At 40.2% G+C, this 25286-nt stretch overlaps 1 protein-coding gene across 1 annotated transcript in view; it reads left to right on the plus strand.

Moving 5' to 3' along the window:
- The window catches only part of LOC120572263 (solute carrier family 12 member 3-like), a 45381-nt gene that overhangs the window by 12607 nt on the left and 7488 nt on the right, over nt 1-25286 (plus strand). The window contains exons 2-15 of the mRNA XM_039821500.1: nt 2474-2634; nt 2992-3145; nt 3278-3409; nt 3542-3617; nt 4173-4268; nt 9975-10114; nt 10418-10528; nt 10629-10740; nt 10866-10996; nt 11090-11174; nt 14622-14779; nt 19160-19267; nt 19665-19788; nt 19880-19981. Coding sequence (XP_039677434.1) covers nt 2492-2634; nt 2992-3145; nt 3278-3409; nt 3542-3617; nt 4173-4268; nt 9975-10114; nt 10418-10528; nt 10629-10740; nt 10866-10996; nt 11090-11174; nt 14622-14779; nt 19160-19267; nt 19665-19788; nt 19880-19981 — 1672 coding nt within the window. The 5' untranslated portion in view covers nt 2474-2491. The remainder of the gene's footprint in view (nt 1-2473; nt 2635-2991; nt 3146-3277; nt 3410-3541; nt 3618-4172; nt 4269-9974; nt 10115-10417; nt 10529-10628; nt 10741-10865; nt 10997-11089; nt 11175-14621; nt 14780-19159; nt 19268-19664; nt 19789-19879; nt 19982-25286) is intronic.

Consider the following 25286-nt stretch of genomic DNA (forward strand, 5'->3'; position numbering starts at 1 on the left):
TTTTGAATTTCAATTTAACATTGGATTTTAATTTTCATTTAATATTTGGCTTTTGAATTTCCATTTAACATTGCCTTTTCATTTGGACTTGACACATGTCAATGTAAATGAGGAGGCGTTGCCCAAAGGCTGGTGGGAGGGTCTGAAACGAAAGGGGTGCAGAGGCCCCTTATGAGCAGCAGGGGGAGCTTACTGCTGAGGAGCACACTGTTAAGCAGCTGTCTGCAGATTCACCACTAGGCTGGGTCTTGTTTCACATGATAGAAAATTATGATGTAGGCTAAACACAAACGACATTTCATGCAACAACTGTGAAGTTTTCATGTAGTTACTATAATTGGGCCCGTGTTAGTGAGGACTAGATTAGGACTGGATTTAAAGCTGATTCTGGTTCCCAACTTTGCCCCAGGTGTGTCTGTTTAAAACACGGACTCAGACAACTTCTCTCTTTTGATGTTATATTTAATTAAGCAACAGTAGAAACATGGGTGTTACGTGTGTTTGTGTGTGGTCAGATGGACGCACACACACACAATCTCAACTGGATAGGCATCGTCCGAACTGCAACCTCTGCTTTTTCTTTCTCTCACTTTTTTCTCCGGGTGGTGCGCGTGGTGTGAGGTGCGTGTCCGCACTATTCTCCAACATGGAGCCTCCTCACAACTATCATAAAAAAGCAATCGATTCTATAATCTAGATCGGGAGTTTGCCGTATTAGCAGCAGCAAACAACTGGAAACTTTTTACAATTTTCATCTGCTATTCCACCACTAAGTTCACTATTGAGACTTTTTTATGCGATAAATTAATTGTTTAGAGTTTGAATATGGGCAGTTTTACAAACGTTGATGGCCAACTGCACATTTTCTCCGATGTTGTCAGAAGCTTCAGTCTGACGGGAGCCAGCTGGTGGCGGCCGGGATCGCCTCCCTGCTGGCCGGCCAGTGATGCTCACAGACACCGCTGTTAGCTGGAAGTCTGAAAAGGTAGCCTACACGGGCTGTACAAAAGGCCGTCAATCAGGAGTGATTGTTGTGAGTAGGCTCCATGTTGGAGAATAGCGCGGACACGCACCTCACACCGCGCGCACCACCCGGAGAAAAAAGTGAGAGAAAGAAAAAGGAGAGGTCGCAGTTCAGACGATGACTATCCGGTTGAGATTGTGTGTGTGTGTGTGTGTGTGTGTGTGTGTGTGTGCGTCCTCGAGATCTGACCACACACAAACACACGTAAGCAGAGCTACCCACACCCATGTTTCTACTGTTGCTTAATTAAATATGACATCAAAAGAGAGAAGTTGTCTGAGTCGTGTTTTAAACAGACACACCTGGGGCGAAGTTGGGAACCAGAATCAGCTTTAAATCCAGCCTAATCTAGTCCTCACTAACACGGGCCCAATTATAGTAACTACATGAAAACTTCACGGTTGTTGCATGAAATGTCGTTTGTGTTTAGCCTACATCATAATTTTCTATCATGTGAAACAAGACCCAGCCTAGTGGTGAAGCTGCAGACAGATGCTTAACAGTGTGGTCCTCACCAGTAAGCTCCCCCTGCTCATAAGGGGCCTCTGCACCCCTTTCGTTTCAGACCCTCCCACCAGCCTTTGGGCCACGCCTCCTCATTTACATTGACATGTGTCAAGTCCAAATGAAAAGGAAATGTTAAATGGAAATTCAAAAGCCAAATATTAAATCCAAATGAAAATCCAATGTTAAATTGAAATTGAAAAGCCAAATGAAAATTAAAATCCAATGTTAAATTGAAATTAAAAAGCCAAATATTAAATGAAAATTAAAATCCAATGTTAAATTGAAATTCAAAAGCCAAATGAAAATTAAAATCCAATGTTAAATTGAAATTCAAAAGCCAAATATTAAATGAAAATTAAAATCCAATGTTAAATTGAAATTCAAAAGCCAAATGAAAATTAAAATCCAATGTTAAATTGAAATTCAAAAGCCAAATATTAAATGAAAATTAAAATCCAATGTTAAATTGAAATTCAAAAGCCAAATATTAAATGAAAATTAAAAGCCAATGATAAATTGAAATTCAAAAGCCAAAGTCAAATGGAAAATTTAAAAAATAATAATATTTTTAATTTGATCTCGCTTTGTTTTCCCTTTGGACTTTCAATTTGAATTATGAATAAATATTTCCTCCATAGTTTACTTCTTTAACGTCACTACAGTTTCTATTACATATGGTCAGACCCAACATTTTAATTTCATCCTTTACTTTAATGTTGATATTACTTCTGTTACATTCCATTCCACTCCAATCCTAACTCCTTCTGTTTTATTATGATTTATAACTTGGCACCAGAATCCAGTTATACAAGATTAAATGGTTAGTTAACCATCCATCTCCATCTGATTTTTTTTATAACAACAGTGACATTGTCTGCATATCATGGCAGTTGGAGTTGATGGTTGATGGTTGACAGCCCTTTTTCCCATACTGTTGCACAGGAGTCAGTAATACATGCCATGGGGCAGTTCAAATCCAAACGTGGTGGGTTGGACCCGGGCGTTGTCCCCAATGTCCACATCTCAACCAATGATGAAGGACCTCCCAGGTACTCTTCACATGGTATTCCTTCAACCATCATCATCTCGGATGTCGAGTCAAGGTTTGTATTGTTAACTTTGAGTGTCCACTTTTACTTTGCAAGTCAACTAGTGTATCCTGTATTCCATATTATCCATAGCTTTAGGTTAACTGTAATTTCAGTAATTCCTGGTTGCATTACACTACAGACTGATTATTTCATTTAGTTATTAGTTAAATTATTTAGTATAATTTCATGATTTCTAATATTGCTGTATTTTTAAGCATGTGTCATTAGTTAGGCTACTGGACCATTAAAGGAACTGCAGCTAATGACAATTACAGATTGCCTTATGCATTTATTGCAATATGTGCTGTATTTGTTATTTTTTGTGTTAGTTTAAAGTAACACCTTTGCTTGGACCTCCTAAATTAACAGTGCATTAGAAGGTGGCTCGAAGGCGGAGCTACAGAGATTTTCCATCTACAGCACGTTAGACAAGGTGCCACAACAGGGGCATTATGCCAACACACTGCCGCAAAAGCAGCTGAGGGCCCGACCATCTCTTGAGGCTCTCCGCAGGGCATTTAAGGTAAGTTTTCCACCTCAGAAGTCTCACAGCATTGTACATCATCTAACTCAGGAAGCATTTCTCATTCAAACCATCATTATCTATAAACTATTTTATTATTTTAATCTATTTAAAAAAAAATATTTTACTCAGGAGGCGGAGGCGGGAGTAGAGGTCCCCACCACAGACTCAGGAGTTAGCAGTCTCCCAGACAGTGGAACTGAAGAGTCAAAAGCTCCACCAAAGAATGCTCCTGTTAGATTTGGCTGGATTCTTGGAGTCCTGGTGAGCAAAACTTGTGTGTATTTGAGCGTACACTACAGACTTCTTACGCTAATTATTTCAATTCTGTTAACACTTAATATGAAGCAATCTTACAAACATCTTACTGAGCTTTTTTTTAAATGTTTGTCACAGATACGTACCATGCTGAATATTTGGGGAGTCATCCTGTTTCTCCGCCTAACGTTGATCACTTCTCAGGCAGGCATTGGTGAGTTCAGTCATCCCTCCATACCATACATTAGTCCCTTTCATTCCTCTGTTTTGTGGCTGTAACACTCTATTGCATCACTCTCGCCCTCTTATGTATGTCTTTATATCAATTTACATTTACATCATTACATTTACATTATGTTGCATGATAGTAGTATGTGCAGATGTACATTGCTGATAGAGCTTTACCTCAGATGCAAGTGCAGATGTGCTCTACACCGATTAAAACTGATTTAATGTGTTTAAACCTTGTTTTCTCTGTTTTTAGTGATGACTATAAGTAATTCAAAAACTTGTGCATGTACACTACCTACTGTTCTTGTTTTTCTTCTCACAAAACATCCTACCACCAATATATGGTACAATAGAGGCCCATGAAAGCATGTATGATTGAGAAGAAATATGGGTGTATGGTGCATACCTGTGGTCATACAGAGGCAAAAACTAGGCAAAGATGGAGAGACAGCTCTTGAAACCAAAACATTAATACCCATGTTGTAGTCTATGTGTGCTATGTCTGCAGTATCATTAATACCTTTATTTTTCTCATCAGTGTTGACCTGGGTTATTATCCTGATATCTGTTGCGATTACCACAGTAACTGGCATCTCCATCTCTGCCATCGCCACCAACGGGAAGGTGCTCGCAGGTCAGTCACTTACTGTGTCTCAAAATGGGTAGTCTTGCATTGCCAGACATTCCTCCACTGCGCTGCGGAGGAGGGTCTGGCTAGTCTATACAGCATTCTGGGGTGGGAGAAGGATGAGCTGTGATTTATTGGCATTTCTTTAAACCAATCACAATCATCTTGGGCGGCGCTAAGCTCCGGATGGAGCCTTCGTTTAAAAGTTGTTCTAGTTTAGCAAGAGAAGAAAAAAAAAGATAGCTAGCTGTCTTGATTAAACACTTAAAAATCTGAGGCCATTTTTACAATTCATTGTCCATCTGGTTTTATTTTCTAAAAAAGCTTGTAAAACATCAACCTTGTTGTCTACAGCCAATCTATCTCATAACCTTTTTTGATGTAAAAAGAAATAATAAATAAAATGGAACATGAATCTCACAGATATGTATTGATATCACACAGAGCAATAAAAGCTAAGCCAATCTCCTGTCTAAAACACTTATCATATGTCTTGGGTGTCAAACTGTGAAGAAATAAACATAACTTATACAGTTGACAAAATATGTAATATTTTTCAAAAAAAGTCCACATGCTTTTGCCCTCAAGACATTCACTTATAGCCAGTGTTGGGAACGTTACTTTAAAAAAGTAATTAGTTATAGTTACTCACTACTTGTTCCAAAAAGTAACTGAATTAGTAACTGAATTACTCTATAATAAAAGTAACTCGTTACCAGGGAAAGTAACTATTTGCGTTACTGTTAAAAAAAAGTTGCTCCATATAAACTTATATGACACACATAGGCCAACTTTTAACAACATACCTGCCTATCATACGGTTGACTTCAGCCTGTGTCATAGGTTTTTGTTGTGAGGCTTTTGCTGCTTGGAGGACTTTGCTCCGAGTCCTTCTTTGCTAGTGGACGGCGAGCTATCATCTGTGGTGGAGGTATCGGTGTTTTGGCCACTAGCTTTGTAGATGCGTGTGTCGTTGTGAGATGCTTCATTAAATTAGAGTTGCTTACAACGGATGTAGACAAAGTCTTCGCTCCTGGACATAATGTACACATTACATGCACATTCTTGCCTTTGACCACAATGAATTTGAAGTAGTGCTTATATCTCCACCTTGAAAATGCCAACTTGCCATCGAATTGCTCCTGACGCGCCATCTCTGCTGCTTCATCGTATCTCTGTTTAGCTGTTGTGTGTGTGCGTGTGCTGGCGTGTGTGTAAAAACACTGGCTCTGATTGGCTACCATGAAACATGACTCTGCCTTAGCCAATCATAATCGCTTACCTCGTTATTAACCCACCTCCTCACTATCTGCAAGCCAGGGGTGCGTTCGGATTACACAGTTTATTCAATCTATGCATAGTAACACGCCGCATTTAACGTCCAGTAACGTTAACGGCGTTGTAATGACGGGAAAAGTAATTAGTTAGATTACCCCGTTACTGAAAAAATAACGTCGTTACCTAACGCCGTTCTTTTAAACGGCGTTATTCCAAACACTGCTTATAGCCTCGTCAGACCGTCCTGATCTCGCGAGCTCCAGTTTTCCACTCGCAGATCAGTCTGGCATCTTGAGATAGAGAAAATTTGGAGCCGTTCGCCAAACAACCGACCAATCAGTGTTGGCTTTGATGCTGGTCTATAGGTGGTGATAGACAGATGGTTTATCCAATCAGCTAACCAGTATTTTTAGACAGCGGTAGCCCTAATTCTGTTAGCCACTCGCTAATGTTTTTTTCTCTTGGATCCTTCTTTTGAAATATGGACTGGGAACCTGGAATGGTGCCTTTTATTTATAAATTCTTGTTACACAAACAGCAAATATCCTTTACTGACATGTTGCTTGCTTGCTGAGCTAACGAGTTATGCTTTGTCTGCAGCAGCAGGGGCTTGTGGTTGTATTTTCATACACTTCGTTGATCTGATTGGTTGATTTGGCCCATCTATCACTAACAAAGTGGTAATAGACAGATGGTTTAACCAATCAGCTAACCAGTATTTTTGCCCCTTCCCAAAAGTTCTCCAACGGTAAGTTCCCAGATGGATATGCCGAGCAAATGTGAAGCAGTCCGTCTGGCGGAGTCAGGTTATTTCACTTATGCCAATAATCAAAATAATAATGTCATATTTATTGATATCACACACACACACAGCAATGCTACACAAGCATTTGTGTTGTCTAAAACAGTTGTCATATATATTTGGGAGTCCTGCAGTGCAAAAAGAAACATAATGAACATTATAACGCATATAAAGGACAAACTATTTACATTTCTTCAAAAAAGGCCCAAATGTATCCCAAATCTCTAAAAAGTGACACCATACTTCTTTGTAGAACGGTAATAGACCAGAGTGATCTATCTTTTCCACTATATACTCTTTATTCTCGCTCGGATTCCCTGGAGTGATCTATCTTTTCCACTATGTATACTCTTTGTGTGACGGACAGATCCCGTGTCTCTGGACGGAGACCAGTGAAGGATATTAGAAGCTCTTTTCCGGTGAACGCTGAGCGTTACTGCACAGCCTCCAACTGCGAGAGAAAGTAAATGTGACGTGAACAACCTGTCTGAAAGTTGTAAGTCTTCTGGTAGCTGTGCCAAGAGAAATCTCAATCATTCCCAATCTTGCAGAGACAGAGAGTCTAGGTATATGTAAGGAGATAACATGGGCACAGGCTAATTATTGCTAACTAAAATGCTAGTTAACATCAGTAATTAAACCTAAACAGCTCATGTAAGTCCAAACTGCCGAGCTTCTCCTGTACTATACGGTAATTCCTCTACTATGCGACAGTAAGTCACTTGGTTATGACACAATTGTTAGCCTGTTTTTACAAAAACGTCTGCTACAGAGCCATAACGTGAGATACAAGGTAATGGAGCCTTTTATACATTGTCGTTTCTTTAGAAATAAACAATGAACAAATAGAGTCTTTAAACGCTTCAGATGTAAAGTTATTCGCTGTCAAAGTGACTTCAAAATAAATGGCAGTCAATGGAATGCTAACAGGAGGTGATCGCTTTGTAGCATCAAAAATCTTTTTACACTTGACAATCTCCACTTGAGTGCCTCAATGTATGTATTTAACTTTCTGTAGGCTATGTATTAACTCCTTTTGCAGATATGAACTAAATTTATAATTAAACATTAAGACAATATATAAAATGCTGCTTCTTTTTACACACCATTTCATGTACACAACACTCATAAATAGGCAGGCAACACCAGCTACAGGCCAATATGGGGACATGCTAATGCTAGCTTAATTTGCAAGTACTCTCCTATTTGGCAAAACCATAAAACAGCACAATACAAAGTTACACAAAATTAAGAATGTTAAAGAATAAAGAATATTAAATGTAACACTGACATACCTTGTGTCCCTAACAGCCTGGTGCTAAACAATATACACATGCCATGCCTTGCTTCATTCTTTAGGGACAGCTTACCACTTTTCTCTTTTGCGTCTCGTTTTTACTTCCAGTTTTGGACTTTTCAATGTGAAAGCACTAGCTTTAGAAAACGACTATGAATGACTGACTAAATCAGAAAAAAACGAACAATATTTGAGTTATTTAGACACTCACCAAAATATGAATGCTTTGCATAACAATATGGGATGTAAACACGAAACATTTCCTGAAATGACTAAAGACAAAAGGGGCAATATTGTCTCATATCATGTGTATTTATTAGGGCTGTCATCCCTAACACGTTAATCACGATGCGATTAAGGGCCGAGCATAACGCGTAATTTTTTAAATCGCATTAATCGCATGCCGGCATTTATTCATTTATTTTACACTTCACTCGGTTTCGCGTCGTGGGTGATGCTACCCACTAGCATGCTACCCACTCAGACAAAGCAGTATTTTGGATTTGAAACCAAATCCAAAAAAATTACTACAGTCGTCGAGGGGGACAGTAGTTACACAGCCTGTAATGACACGGAGAAAGCAGCAAAAACTGGAGGTGCTGCAAACGCTGTGTTATTAACCGGTGATCACTGGACGTCAGTGAGTAATCAAAATTATTTAGGATTTACTTCACACTATATTGACTCTGGTGAAGATATGGATTTTTAGTTTATTAGTTAGGTACTTGGAGGAATTGTGCAATAATGACAGATTCACACATTTTTCTTTTGTTCACAGTGAATAAATAATAAACAAATACAAATCTTAAAGTCAAGTTCATAAAGTAACTTTCTTTGCATTCATTTAATTCCCAATCAAGATACACTGGTAAAAATTGCTTTCCATTGTTAATATGTACTTAAAAACAGTTCTGAAATGCAAAATAATAGAATTTTAATCATAAAAATGTGATTATTTGCGATTAACTATAGAAATTCAGAGATTAATTGCAATTATTGTTTGACAGCCCTAGTATTTATCCCTGAGTCTTTGACTTCAATTCTTTATATCGGAAAAGGATATGGTTGTAAGGTCTTCAAACTGTCTCTAGGAGCAGGATCAGCTTCTGAACTGGACGTTTGATGGTGGATGGCCTCATGGGCATCAGACCCATTGTATGTGGGTGGGACAAGACCTACCCACTTTTTGGGATCAATGATGACTCACTTTTCAGCCCATGTGTCTGTTTTACTTTTCAGAGCACCGTCAGTCAAATCCATTCCACGCTACTGCTTCCTCAAATCTATTCCACTTGGCTCATTCAGAGTCCATATAAATTAAACTCCATTCCAAGTTTTCACTTCTTGCCACAGCGAGGTAAAGAAATCATCTCATTATACCTACTGCTCAGGTGGCTCTGGCTTTAAGCTCACATACTGTCACTAAACAAGGGTTTTTCCTGCAAAGAGAAAGTGTTGGTGCCCCCCAGAGAGGTTTTAGCCAGTGTCACAGGAAAATCACGACAACAAAACATCTGATTTCAGCAGCCAGCCTCCTTCTTGTCCACAGCCACTACTGTATGTATACACATGCGGCTGGCGCTCATTTGACTGGATCTGAACACTCAGCTGTATAGCACTAGTGGTATCTCTAAGGGAGTAACCCTCTGTTCACATGCATGCCAAACAGGGGGGGGTCTGTTACACTACTGTAGGCCTATAGGCTATTCAACAATCACTGAACATTTTTTGGATCAATATTTCAAAATAGAAAACTTACACTTCATAATGTTTTGTAATCATAACTGTTATGTTACATTATATTCCATTACATTTATGTTAATTGTTACAGTGCAGAATTTTGTATTTTCCTTGACAGAAATTAAAAAGTTTTCACCATAAATTTGTGCCTGGAAATGTATTAGAATGCAGGAAATTAATTAGTTGACGCTCGAAATTTCCTAAATAATAATGTAAAGTTTGGTACCTTGGTGAAGAGTTCAAAATCCTATCTGCAAGTTTTACCAGTCTCTCGGCCTCCGGAGAAGAATGGGATGGCATGCAGGTGTTCAAAGACAATGTGGTCTCTCTTTCATATTCTGATGTGTTTCTTCAGGGTTTCTACTTTGAAAACGTTGGACTGGAGCCAATAGTGTTAGTTGGGTTAGCTACGGTGGCTAAGAGTCAATTCACTTTGATAATGAATGCTAAAAAAATACACTCAAGGATATAGGAAATATAAATAAATGTTTAACTTTATAAATCATTGCTTAGTGCTTAATTTACCCCCACTCAAAACTACAGATCTATAGTCTTCTATGATAACAACCTTGTCTCGGTTCCATATCATTTTCAGGTGGGCCGTATTTCCTGGTCTCCCGCTCTCTGGGTCCTGAAATTGGTGCCCCAATTGGGTTGATCCTTTCCTTCGCCAATGCTCAGGCCTCTGCGCTCAATGCCGTTGGCTTTGGAGAGGTGGTCGTGACTCTGATGCAGGTACTTAATATGCTTCAACTCAGAAAATAGATGCGTAAGAGTTTGTTTGCCAAAAAACTTGGGAATATAGGTAATCAAAAAGGCAAGAATCCGTATGAACTATCAAAAAGAATAAAAAAAACTGAACTGAATAAATTTGTATTCATAAGGTGTATTTCAACATGACTGTGAACTCATCGTCAAAATGTTAACAAACTGTTAAGCAAAGGTCCAATGATGTTTACCTAAAATGTACTTACATATACATTTTCATATTTCATTATTTTTTTCTCATGAGTGAATAATTTTGTTATATTATTGTAGGATTCTGGTGTTGTCATTGTCGATTACTTGAATAACGTCCGTCTTGTGGGCGTGCTCACAATAGTGGTTCTTCTGCTCATCTCATTGGCTGGAATGGAGTGGGAGACCAAGGTGAGCACATCCTGACACCATTCACTTTATTTGCTCACTACCTTTTACTATTTATCATATTTCTTTCCTTTTTCTTCTCCCTCATTTGTCTTGGTCTCAGGCCCAGGTTGTATTCTTTGTATGTCTCATGTCCTCGTTTATCAGCTACATCGTGGGAACCCTCATTCCGCCCACTCAAGAGAAACAGGCCCAAGGCATCTTTGGATACAACAGTGAGATTAGGCTTCTCAGAACAAACTACTGCCTTTTATTACAGCATATCATCATCATGTTTAAAATATGCATTATATAGTTTTTCAGCAGACAGTACAGTGTTTTTGTTGTTGCCTGTGACCAGGTGAGATCTTTATAGCAAACCTGGCACCAAATTGGAGTGGACCTGATGGCAACTTTTTCCAGATGTTTGGCCTTTTCTTCCCCGCTGTCTCTGGCATCCTGTATGGAGTCAGCATCTGTGGAGACCTCAAAGTATGATGAAGAAGGCAGAGAGATAATTCTTACATCACATCCGCTATAAAAAAACTACATGAATGTTGACTTCTGTATGATTTCCTTTTGCAGGACCCTAATATTGCTGTCCCCAAAGGCACCTTGCATGCCATTTTCTGGACTACACTCTCCTATCTAGTTATTTCTATAACTTCTGGTAAGCTAATCATTTAACATGCTTTTATTACATCCACTACGGTGATACCGCGGACAATAACGCAACAATTAAAATGAGTGACGGAGTCAGTGTGGAAGTGAAAATTGTTTATTTTTATTTACAATGTTATCAAAAAGTTAACAAAAGGTGGAAGACGATGACCTGGAGGTCATGCCAAACCAATTAAATCAAATTAATACAACAGCTCTAGGCCTAACTCATCTTTAGCTCTTAAAACAAAACACAAACCAAAAGACTTAGCCTGCTTCTCTAACAAAAGTGTTGAACAAAAAATACAGGGTGGTACCGACCACTTAACCTGAGGCCTATACTATGAAGCAAGGTTAACAAGCCCTGGATTGATTTCCGTTACCCAGCTTCACCAAACCTAACATCCGCAGTCCCGCAAGGCGGGACACGATGGGGGTTATCAACTTGTTCAGTCAACCTAGGTTTTCCCAAATCCAGCAGTGAGCGCGTTCACATAAAAGGGGCGGTGTTTGCACCATATGATCATTCGCAAATAGTCTACTGGAGCCGCATATTTTACACAACAAGAGCAAATGATAATCCTATCTAAATATGACAAACACCGACATGTAATAGAGGCAAAAAGCAATACAGTCGCTGCTGCTAAATCCAGGAAGGAAAGCCTGCAATAAATTGTCGATGCTGTAAATGCATAAATTACAAGGCTTAGACTAGTGGAGTCTGCGACGGCAGTGAGGCAAACCTCAGGAAATATTGCAATCGTGAGCTGCAAGATCTGTAGTAAATTGCATTAATTGTATACAGACCAAAATGCATCTACCCTAATTACAGCGCCTCACCAGATTTGGCATATTGCCTCAGAGCAGCAGGCCAAAAAAGCATCTTATGTTGATAGCATTTACTGTGGCCGAGAAAATGCAATTGCAAATTTACCATTCATATTCATTGAGTTGTAGGCCAAAACGTGTCTACATTGATTATAGCACCGCCTAATGGCTGATCTTCGCCAAATGTGGTACAGAGCCTCGAAGTTTTGCATTCATAGCATTTACTTAGGCCGAGATATGCTAAAGTTTTCGCATATTTTTAAAATTATTTTGCTAACTTTTGGATAGGTCCTTCTGGAGATATGTGCCAAGTTTCATGCAGATCAGACACACAGCCTAGGAGGAGTTTGAAAAAGTAGTTTTACAATAAATCACGACTGCAATAAAAGTCAGGGCGGAATGAGTGTGGCCTATATCAGAAGATTCATCTTCATTCAGGGAATGCATGGATATAGGTCTTTTAAATTTGGGATGTACGGTAGTTATAGGGTAAAAGGTGTTTTTTTTTCCTGCTATGATGGCAGCTAGTGGCAGAAGTGTGTCAATTTATGTGTCAGAGTTTCTTGCAGGGTTCTGAACCAGTCCTCAAAATTGCATTGGCTGCAGCGACACTTTTAGCTATGGAAAAATGATAAAAAGCTTAAATGTGATTACATTAGGGTTCCCAGCACCGCTGGTACTGGGATCCGCGTTGCCTTGCATACATGGGATCCCAGCCCCCTCAGGCTTTGACCCCTGTAAACATAATTAAAATGTTGATGCTGTGGAATTACTTGTGATTTATAGTAAAATTGCCTTCATTCTCACCCAGCAATTCTGCTATGGGAATATTGGTACAATCTATGACACCGATCACTTTCAGGAACCCTATGAAAGCAATATGATGCATTTCGCAGTAGTAAACGATGAAGTAGTCAACTAATGTTCTTTATCTGCTATTTCATAAAAGCCCTCTTTAATGGACTGCATGGGCAAGTTCCCTTGGAACACAACAGATGTTTCCAGTATTGTGTGGCAGACCGTGTTCTTGCTTAGGTTTTCTGCATCACCCACCCAGCACACGTGAAACTACCCATTGCAAAAAAACGCAATGCTTTGCATATAGTCTGTGAAACTGTAAGGGCATGGCTTTGATGTGTCGCATAGGCTACATACAGCTCAATAAGCTGACAAAGATATGTAATTCGGGTATTGTCAGCCTCTAAATGTTTGTTTTAGCTTTTCTGAGCGCACCTCTCACTATCTGCGCAACGAGTTCCACCGGGTCTTCTAAGAATGGTGACGCCATTATCAATCAAGTATTGATTGGTCAGTAGGCGGTGCTTTTATACCGGTTGATCTCTAATCTCGAACATAACCTGCTCCCGAGCAGGTTAGGTGTTCAGCATAAGTTACCATCACGATGCAACCCTGTAACAAGTGGCCCACCGTCGTGATAGACAAAACCCTGGGTTGTACTTGAAGTTACCTCGGTCACCCCCAATCTTGCTTCGTAGTATGGCCTCTGGTGTATCTGAACAAAGTTAAACCAGTAAAAGTGTAAAATGTCCAGGGTACCCCCAACTTACCTTCTGTTCCTCAACCTCCAACCACATACAAGTTTAAAGTTTAAACACAAATCTATATATGCATACTATATTAGCAGTGCATACTGATTTGGCCAAAATGTAGCATTTAGAATGCATAATGGCAAAATCTGCGGTATGTTAAAAATACTCGGATGTCATATGCCTCGCACTTCTCTATCACGCCTACTGTATCCCACAATGCAAATTGCCACAACAATCACAACAACCGCGGTTTACCATTGTGGCCAACAACTGGAAACGTTTTGCAATTTTTGTCTGCTGTCACATCACTACATTCACTTCTCAGACCTTTATGCAAGAAATCAACTGTCTAGAGCTTGAATATGGGCAGTTTTATAAAAATTGATGGCAAATTGCAAATTTGCTCCAGTGTTTTCAATCTTTCAATGTTTTTTTATATTACAGTCTCCCCTAATTAAATATCTTGTTTGTCTTATGCCACCATGAGCTGTTAGAATAAATGGGTTAAGGGGTGGGGGAGCTAAAGCATGCAGCATCTTATAAAGTAAACAAAAAAAATTCTAAGCTCAATTAGTTATATTTTTCATTTGCATTAGTGGTGTGAGTTTGTGAGTTTTATTTTTTTCTTCAGTGCTTTTAAGAGCTTGTTCAAAGGCTCCGCCTGGCCTAGCATACTGGAGAATAAAACAATTTAACTGTTTCTTACTACATACTGCTGATTAACACAGTATGCAGTAGGTACTGTATACTGCATACTGCATTGGTATATAGTATGTTGTTGGCAATTTTGAAAATGGCCAGAGTAGGAAAGAGAAAGAAAAAGAGGAGACATAAATGCATACAACAGGCACTTTGCTACTCTGCCTGGCACAGAACATATGTATTTGCTTCTCATTTGATTACCTAAACTAGTAGGGATTGTTTAAGAGGTTAGGTTATTTTGGGTGATGCGACAGGAGGCAGTGGGCCTGATGATATATCATTCATGTTAAGGGCAGTGTCATCAGTGATCTGCATGAGCATGAGAGGGTTGATGGGCTCAAAATGTAGAAAATATTCACATCTTCATCTTCCTCCAGCATCGTGTGTGGTGCAGAACGCCTCTGGTAATATAAGTGACTTTATGACTGGAAATACCACTGGTGTCTGTCTGGGTCAAGGATGTCAGTTCGGCTGGAACTTCACAGAATGCATCGTGTCACAGTCTTGTCAACATGGCATGGCCAACACTCAAAAGGTACCACTCAATACCTTCTGCCTATCATGGAATGAAAATATGATTCTTTATCCAAATTTTACTGGGTTTGTAAAATGAGCCAGGGACAAGGAACTTAAGTTTGTAAATACAGCCTACTTTGGATGTATCCTGAGCTAAACCGGTTGTAACTAGCTATGTTCACACCGCAAGTCTTAATGCTTAATTCAGATTTTTTTGATCAGATCTGATTTTTTTGTTTGGCTGTTCACATTACCTTTTAAAATGTGGCCAATATCAGATTCCAGTGTGAACTGTTTGTGGTTTTGAACTGACCTGCATGCGCAAAAGAACAATAACAATGACAACAGACGCAGCACGTTGTTCCACTAAAGTTACGGAGGTTATGGAGGAAGTAAGCATTTTTGCTTTTATTTCAAAATGTTTATGATATGGCAGCTGTAACATTAATGAGCAGATGCTGAGGAGGAGAAGAATGAAGAGAAAGAGAGCTGAATTGGCTATTTTGGCCTTTTGCAGGGTTATGACTGCAAATTCACTACAGAGGTCTGTGTGACCGGATGACCGATTTGCACGTCAGGACCGCTACAGGCCTCCACCAGAGTTTCCTCTGGCTTCACCTTGCCCAGGCATAGTTCACCATCTTTCGGGTCCTATCGCACACGCTCACACTCCTCCTCCCCGACAGTGCGGGCAAGACGGGTCAGTGATGCGTCCCACCCCGAGGAGCCAATATCCCACCTCAGCCAGCGCGCACCGGCCCTCACTTTTATTGCACCACGGGGTGACCCTCTGACTGGCGCGTGCACGTAGACTCCTTGGTCCGTGTTTCAGGATGGGTGGGTTGTCGACATCGCCGCAGACCCCTGATGCCTTTTACATGAGCCGATCCCCACCTTGGCACGGCGACACGGTTGAGGTGCACTGAGGACAGTCCACCCCGGCTGACAGCCGCACTGGGAGCAGGGGGCCCCGTCACTCCCAAACCGCCTTAGTTGTTCACACTGCGGCCGCATTGAAAAACATCTGACCTGGGTCTGATTCAGGACCACATATAGAAGTGGCCTGGGCCACTTTTGCCTTCAGTCTGAACGTAACCACTGTGTCACGAGCCAAAGTATTGGCAAGAGTTTCTTGTAGCAACCAACGTAATAGCACCTTTCATGAAACCCAAGGACCCTTTACACAAGAACAGGGGGACAATAAGTAAATAGTAGGCAAAAATAAATAAAACCTGGTAAATTTCATGTAACTTTAGGCTACTAACAGAGAAGCACGTCTCACGTTTTAAATTAGGTAGCACTTTATATTACAGATCGGTAATAAGATTGCAGGTTTGTCGGTTGCAAGGGAAAGTATATAATAATAAATAACTAAAGTAAAACTTGGAGGAGCAGTTTGGTCACTAAAATGAGAAAAGCTGGTCCACCTTAAAGCCAGCCCACCTTAAAGGTCTTATGGCATGCTTTTTCGATGCTTTTATATAGGCCTTAGTGGTCCCCTAATACTGTATCTGAAGTCTCTTTTCCAAAATTCTGCCTTGGAGCAGAATTACAGCCACTAGAGCCAGTCCCACAATGAGCTTTCCTTAGGATGTGCCATTTCTGTGTCTGTAGCTTTAAATGCTATTGAGGAGGAGCGAGGGGGGCTAGGTGGAGGGTTGGGGTGTGTCCTTGACCAACTGCCATGCTTCGCTGGTTTGTAAGCCATGATGTCTCTCTCTTTCTCATGGGCGGGCCAAATTATCTGGGCGGGCAAAGCAGAGAAAGGGGAGGTAACCTTTCCCCCTTATAACAACATAAGGGGAAGATTCCAGATTGGCCCATCTGAAGTTTCACTTTCTCAAAAGCGTAGCAGGATACCCAGTGCTCAGTTTACACCTATCGCCATTTCTATCCACTGGGGAACCATAGGCAGGCTGGGGGAACTCATATTAATGTTAAAAAACCTCATAAAGTGAAATTTTCATGCCATGGGACCTTTAAGTCAGTGAGCCTGTACTGAAGTTGTTGCCTGCTCCGTGGCTTAACTTTAACTTTAGCAGGTAGCAAGCAAGACACTGGAACTTGGCTTGCGTCTTGAGGAGTTGTAGCATAAATTCACTAACAGCGACAGATAAACTAGACAGACTGGACTGCTACGTTCACAGGCAGAGCTATAACGTTGCTGCTATTTCATACTCATTGACACACACACACACTCTCTCTTTTTTAATATCTCTCCAACGTACACTTGCCAATGTGACGGGTTAAAATTGTGGATGGTAGTGATGTGCGGATCGATACTAAAGTATCGATATTTACGATACCAAAGTCTCCTGCTCTAGTATCGATTTTCATATAAAAAGATCGATATTTAAACTCAGTAATTTGGAGTGAGTGTTTATGTTATCATAAGTCACTTGTTGTCACCTGAAAAGTCTAATTATATCCGGTTAGGGGAAGGAACTACTTCTCCTTCCGCCGGTCAGTTGTGTGTGCACTGCGGCTCTGTGACGGAGCCAGCCGCTGCAACAGCCCTTCTTTAATTTCCCGCTACGCAGACTGCAGAGTGACTATGGCTGACCGCAAAAGGAGTCATATCTGGCTGTGTTTTAGCTGTAAAGACAGCAGTGACGCTGTGTGTGGACATTTTTTTATTTGTGTGTAATTTTCAACCTGTTTTACTATAAAAGTCTCTGTACAAGATTTTCTTTATAATTAAATAATAGGAGAGTAGTTTATTGTCTTGTCATTATGCAGCTATAGCCTACTTTGGAATTGGTAGGCCTACAGCCTACTTTTTTACTTTACTTTAAACTATTTGTCACATCACACTACAAATAAAATACGTAAAAAGTATTGGTATTGGTATTGGTATCGGTATCGGCAATACCAGCCTGGGTATTACTTGGTATCGGATCGAATAGGAATTAAGTGGTATCGCACATCACTAGTGGATGGTATAGCCAAGGAAAAAAGAAATCTGCATCGGCTGCTCCTTACTCTATCAGTTGGGTCCTGCAGTCTGAACATGCCATCCAATACAGACTAATATCTAAACTAAAAATGTCAGAAGGGCATTTTTTTAAAGCCTCAAACAAGGTTGAATATTTTAAAACGTATTAATGAGATTTGAAAGTTGAACACTACCCTGAATGTATGAAAGATGTGGAACATTTTAAAGTTTGAGTGGAGTTTCTCAGTGAATGTATGAATGTGTGTCATATTTGAACATTCTGTCCATCCACTTTAATGGGGCAAATTTGCCAGCAAAACGTTAAATATTTCAAATTCCAACTCCTCCTGCTATCATGGAGACTCTTTACTGTAGGCCATGTTACCGTCTCTTTTCAGGATATGTCAAACAGCAGATTTACTGTTAGCCAGTGTTATTGGGATGTGCACCAAGTAGTAGACACACTGTCAAAATTTCAGTTAGTTACCATAATATAATGCTGAAACACATCCAACCTTTATGTTCCACACATTTCCCTTTGTTTCAAGGTAATACCCTACTGACTTCTTACCTGGAAACACTTCTGGTAGTTTGTGTAATAACCATGAATCAGTGCTGAAAAATGCTAAACTACCTGTTTATTTTTATTTCATGGTAATATTAGACTAAAGTACACGTCCAGAGGTGTAGAGATTACCTAGAAACACTGGTAGTTTCTCAGTAATAACCATAAACAGCTCTACAGTCACACATTGTAATGGGTCACAGATTTCTGTGTAACACCAAAAAAGCCTATTTGAGTATCAGGTAAAAGGTAGCAGGATATTTCTTTATATCAACCTAATTGTATTTTAATTATATTTTAGAAGTTATCTGTTGTAGTTATAGCTGATACTGGGGCAGGGCCATCACAGAAAAAAAGGAAATTAAAGCTGCAAGCAGCGATGAACGGGCCCTAGTCCCTCTCAGCATAGGGGGATGCATAATGCATAGAATGCATAGAATAATAATAGGAAAAAGAAAATAAGAAAGAGAAAAGAAAAAGATTTGAATTTCACAGGGCCTGGATGTTGGTGTACGGGCCCTATTTAGAATTTCAAAAGGGCCTTCGCCCCAGACAATGTTGGCGCTCAGGCCCTAATAATCACAAGCGATTTCAATAGGGCCTTCGGCAACAAGCGATTTCAATAGGGCCTTCGGCAACCAATGTTATCGGTGCTTGGGCCCTAATGAAAACAAAAGAAGAAACATTTGAATTTCAATAGGGCCTTCGCCCCAGACGATGTCGGTGCTCGAGCCCTAAAATCTTTTCACTGTTAGTCTTATTTGCTGTTACAGGTATTTATAATCATCATATGGAAATTGAAACGTTTCAGAAACATTTAAAAGTTCCTCATAGCTACTTTAATTCACAAGTTTTATATGAAATGATAATGTAAATCTCTTTATGACTTTTCCAACTAGGTAATGGGCCAACTATCAGGTTGGTACTACCTCATCATTATTGGTGCCTTTGCAGCCACCTTGTCGTCTGCTCTTGGCTACCTCGTCTCTGCTCCTAAAATCTTTCAGGTGACAAACAACAGCCACACTGTGATGTTAATCTGCCTGTGACATCTATTTTTTTCTGGCTCAGCGGATGTACATTGTTAGGATAAAGCTTTGTGATGAATTTAGACACAAGATTTTCAAGTATGTAATAAATTGTTGAACTGCCAGACCATGACCACAATGACAGAAAAGACAAGAGTCGAATCTGAGACATAACTAAAATTATTATTATTGCTTTATGTGATACTGCCAAAACTGTGATATTTATCTTTCAAAAGGGGCAACATCATAATAAAAACATAATACATTTGTAAAAGTTATTAAATGCTTCATATCTATACTAACGTATTTATAAAAGTAGCCAAATCTAACATGATGCACATATTAATACATTTCTACTCTCTGCTTTATCTGCCAGTGTTTGTGCAGAGACAATATATACCCATACATTGGAATCTTTGCCAAGGGCTATGGGAAAAATGATGAGCCACTCCGGGCCTATGGGCTCTCCTTCATCATTGCTGTGGCCTTCACTCTCATTGGTGGGGGTGATCTAATGCTGCACTTTGTAATTATCTTTATAGCTATTGATTTGTTGTCAATGATTGATTATTCTCTCTTGTATCATTACAGGTAGCCTGGACACCATTGCAATCTTGAACTCGAGCTTATTCATGTGTGTCTACACCCTCATCAACTTTAGTTGCTTTCACGCTTCATTCACAAACGCTCCAGGTGAGTTAACTGTTTGTCATTGCCTTCTAAAGCGACTAATTTGAGCTTTTCTGTCTGGCCACTGCTATGGCTAAGGTTTAGGGTTACGGAAACATTGCGTTCAAAGCTAAAAGAAAACCTAAAGCAAACTGTGGCCTCCTGCTTCAGTCACTTTGCTGACTCATCCATGCTCCTCCCAGTGGCCTCCTGCTTCAGTCACTTTGCTGACTCATCAATGCTCCTCCCAGTGGCCTCCTGCTTCAGTCACTTTGCTGACTCATCCATGCTCCTCCCAGTGGCCTCCTGCTTCAGTCACTTTGCTGACTCATCAATGCTCCTCCCAGCCTCCCTTATAAGATGTTGTTTTTATTTAGTATAATGTTACCCGAGTGTCTCCCCTTTAGGGCCCAGAATATAGACTCTAAGATACCATAGAAATATAAGATTTTGTTATGTTCTACAATTGTTTTAAGTAGACCCACAATGCAGACACATTCATTTCAAAAGACAAAGTCAAAATTGTTCATTGTCCATAACCCTCCCAGTCCACCAAGTACTGAAGCCCCGTTCCCCGGCGCTGCACATCTATGAAGCGGTGAACAGATAAGGCAGGGAGGTCATCAATGAGCCGGGCGGGTCGTGGAAGACACAGATCACTTGAATGAACAGGCTGGGAGAAATGGAAAGTGGTATGAAACTTCATACTCCTGGGGAGTTTTAATCTGACTGCAGAGGGATTTATGACCTTGTCAATGACAAAAGGGCAGCAGCTTCCTGGATTCAGGAGATTCTGGAGGATAACCCGTCTGTTCATATTGTGGGGCCAGGCTTCTGTGCAGATTGGCAGACTGTTGGTTGTTGTCACAAGTCCAAAGCAAAGCTCCCCAGGTTTTCATCCAGATCTTTTTGCACCATTGGATGTGATGATGGACTGAGGGGATGCCAGCTCAACCTTCTATCAAACCTTCCATTTTGAAGTAAAATCATTGAAAAAGCGTTTTTTCAACAACTCAACCTTTTCTTGCGACCAAACTGTTTTGATGCCTTCCAGTCGGGTTTTCAACCACAGCACTGAGATGGCACCTGTTAAAGTCTTTAATGACATCCACTTAAACACAGATAGTGGCAAAACTTCAGTCTTAGTATTACTTGACCTCAGTGCTACATTTTACACAATCGACCATGAGATATTATTGGACTGATTGGAAAACTGGGTAGGACTTTCTGGCACAGTACTAAAACTACTACTACTACTTAAAGTGCCCATATTATGAAAAAATCACTTTTTCTGGGATTTGGGTTGTGCTTTTTTGTGTCTCTGGTGCTTCCACATGCATACAAACTTGAGAAAAACCCATCCATGCTGTTTTGAATGAGATACGGGTTTCTGAATGTGTCCTGCCTTCAGTCTCCGGGTGAGCTGTTCAAAATCTGCACGGTTTTCTACGTCAGTAGCCAAGACAAGGTGGCTAGCCGCTAGCACAACACACACAAGTTCACCATAATCTACAAAAGAACTACTTACATGTCCCTGTTCTGCAGGTATTCCATGCTAAATTGGAAGTGTGCCCTCGTTTAGAAGAAGTCTCCCGGCTAATCCTGCCTTGTAACTGGCCGAAGTTGTTTTGACAGTTACCTAGGTAATATGATCCTTACCTAGCTACTGCGCATGTGCGACTGCCAACAAAGATGGTAAAAAAAGTCTCACTCTGTATCTAAAACAGAGAGGAGGTGCAGCAATGTTCAGTACAACAAAAATATGGTATTTTTTGAAAATTAAACGATGTAAACCTATTCTGGTACAACCTCAAAATACAATTATGAACCTGAAAATGAGCATAATATGTCTGCTTTAAAGAATAGGGACTACTTTGTGTCTATAGGTAATTATGCCTCTGAGCATACAAATATGATGTGCAGAGTTCCCCAAGGCTCCATTCTGGGGTCTCTTCTGTTTGACATCTACATGCTTCCACTGGCTCAGATAATGGAAAACAACAAAATAAGTTATCATAGTTACGTGCAAAACACACAAATTGACATAAATGTATCGCCAGGGGACTATAGTCCAATACAAAAACTGAGTAAATGCATTGAACAAATTAAGGACCAGATGTGCCAGAACTTTTTTTTAAATAAATGACGAAAAAATTGAGGTGGTTGTTTTTGGAGCAAAAGAGGAACTATTAAAAGTGAGAGCTCAGCTTCAAACGACAATGTAAAAGACAAAAGACAAAGCCAGAAATGTTGGTGTAGTCATGGACTCAGACCTGAATTTCAACAGCCACATTAAGATAATTTCAAAGTCACCTTATTATCACTTTAACCCTTGTAATGTGTTAGAATATAACAATTAACCCCAATTTTTTTATTGAAATTTTAGCAGTTCAAGTCCAATGAATAGCTTGAAATGTAACAAAGGTAAGTTGTGAACTGCCTGAGGTTAAAAAAAGTAAGGTTACCCAAAACTGAAAAATAATGTACATTTCAGAATTTTACAAAAAGGCCTTTTTCAGGGACCAAGAAATAGGTTAACAATGTAAAACTGTTCTGCAGCAATGGAGGTTGATCAAGCTTTGAAAGTTGGTGCTACCAATTTCCACAGGTGTTACAACTTGTCTGGATTACTTACAACCCCCTCTGTTTGTATAAAAGTGTTGTTGGAACGAACTGTGGTACCATACACTCGTGAGCTTTATTTGAAGTATTATACTGCAGAAAGTAGTGTATTGCTATAAAAATGGCAGGAAAGGGGCAATTAACAATGGAAGAGAGACAGGCCATCATAACACTTAAGAATGTTGGTCTTTCCTACCGAGAAATTGCGAAGAAAGTCAAGGTATCAGTGAGTACAGTATTCTTCACCATCGAAAGGCACTTGGAAACTGGGGAAAATTCTGAGAGGAAGAGGTTTGGCAGACCCAAAGCCACAACAGAATCAGAAGACAAGTTTCTGAGAGTCAACAGCTAGCGTGATAGGCGGCTCACAGGACAACAGCTTCAAGCTCAGCTTAATATTGATCATAATAAGCAAGTCTCAGTTTCAAGACTTCGAGCTGCAGGTTTGATAGGTTGAGTTGCAGCAAGAAAGCCATTGCTAAGACGTCAGAATAAGAAAAAGAGGCTTGCCTGGGCCGAGAAACACTGCCAATGGACTACTTAAGACTGGAAGAATTTGTTATGGACTGATGAATCAAAAAATTGAAATCTTTGGTTTATCACGCAGGATTTTTGTACGCCGTTGAGTAGGCGAAAGGATGGTTCCTCAGTGTGTGACATCAACTGTCAAACATGGAGGAGGAAGCATGATGGTCTGGGTCTGTTTTCCTGGATCCAGGGTCGGCGATTTGTACAGAGTGAAAGGCACCCTGAACCAAAGCTGTTTTGATTCAGCGCCATGCAGTACCCTCTGGTATGCGCCTAGTTGGTCAGGGGTTCATCCTACAGCAAGATAATGACCAAGCTATGCCAGAACTACCGTAGCAAAAAACATGGAGTGGCCAGCACAGTCACCAGACTTAAAGTGATGGTTCGGAGCAAAAAAGAGTAGCGTTAGCAGCTGAATAGCTTAGCGCAGGGGCTAATAGACCCACGTTTGTATCTCGTAAATGACCCCACTAATAATGCCCGAAATGATACCAAAGGTCTACACTAGTACATATAGGTTATGCACTCATAAAACGATGGATTGGAAAGTTTGTAAGTACACCAGAAGTTTATGTAAATAACACTTGCCTGCTGGCTTCTGCTCTCTGCTGTTGTTGTTGCTGCTGTGAGATGAGTGCTTAGGGCCGTCTACAAATTACAACACTGAAAAGAGATGCAACAAAAATATTTTTTAATTTAACTTATTTTTTAAAGTAAGTGCTGTAATATAACTAGCAGGAGACAAGTAATAAGTTTGGAGACATTACCTTATTTAATCATTAAATTAATAAATATTTTTGTTGTATCTCTTTTCGGTGTAGTAATTTGTAGACAGCCCTAAGCACTCGTCTAACTGCAGGTAGCAGCAGCAGCAGCAACAGAGAGCAGAAGAGAGCAGGCAAGTGTTCATAAACTTCTGGTCTACTTACAAACTTTCCAATCCATCGTTTTATGAGTGCATAACCTATATGTACTAGTGTAGACCTTTGGTATCATTTCGGGCATTATTAGTGGGGTCATTTATGAGATACAAACGTGGGTCCATTAGCCCCTGCACTAAGCTATTCAGTTGCTAACGCTACTCTACGCTACTCTACGCTAACTCGCCCAATGTTAGACCCAGGTGAAAAAAGCTTCTGGGGGGGTGTTTGGCTCGAGGTCATGGTGCAAAGGATCCTAGGGTAAATTACTCCGAACCATCACTTTAAATCCCATTGAGCTGGTTTGGGATGAACTGGACAGAAAAGTGAAAGCAAAGCAACGTACAATTGCCACACATTTATGGGAACTTCTGCAACAGAACTTCTGCTTCAGTAGACTTGACTCAGGTAACGGTGTCTTTACAGGTCTCCCTAAAAAATCTATCAGACAGCTGCAGCTGATTCAGAACCCTGCTGCTTGAGTCCTCACTAAGACCAAGAAAGTGAATCACATCACTCCATTTCCATTTGGCATTGGCTTCCTGTCCCTCAAAGAATTGATTTAAAAATACTTTTGTTGGTTTATAAGTCACTAAAGGCCAAAGGGCCAAAATATATTTCTGATCTGCTGCTACACTATGTACCACCCAGACCTTTCAGGTCGTCTGGGATAGGTCTGCTTTCTTTCCCCAGAGTCAGAACTAAACCGGGGGAAGCAGCGTTCAGTTTTTATGCTGGAACAAACTCCCAGAAAACTGCAGGTCCATCGCAACTCTGTTGTTTTAAATCAAGGCTGAAGACCTTTCTTTTTGATGCTGCCTTTCTTTAAATAATTGTTAATTTCTTATACTGCACTGTAACTTTAATTCTCATATTTTATCTGTTTTTAATTTTGTTATTGTTTTGAACTGCTCGTTAATGTTTTATGTAAAGCACTTTGATGACATGTGCTATACAAATAAGGCTGCCTTGTCTTGCCTGGCTCTCTTCTCCCTGTCTGCCCATCTCGGGTGCTCCTGATCCTCATTGTCAATGTGGCCTCACAGTGTCACAATGTGGCCCCTGTCAATAAGGAAGGCTGGGAGACGGGGATCGCTCTCTGAGATTGAAGCAGCCTTTGACCACTGTGTCTTATTCTGTTGTGTTCTTTCTTATGTGTTTATTTCTTTTGAAGGTGGATGTCTGGCTCTGTTAGTTTTGTCACTATTCTGGAGTTCTGGGTCCAATGGCCCTTGGTCGGTTGGCCCAGGCTTCTTCTC

The sequence above is a fragment of the Perca fluviatilis genome, chromosome 14 (assembly GCF_010015445.1).
Source record: "Perca fluviatilis chromosome 14, GENO_Pfluv_1.0, whole genome shotgun sequence".
Lineage (NCBI taxonomy): Eukaryota > Metazoa > Chordata > Actinopteri > Perciformes > Percidae > Perca > Perca fluviatilis.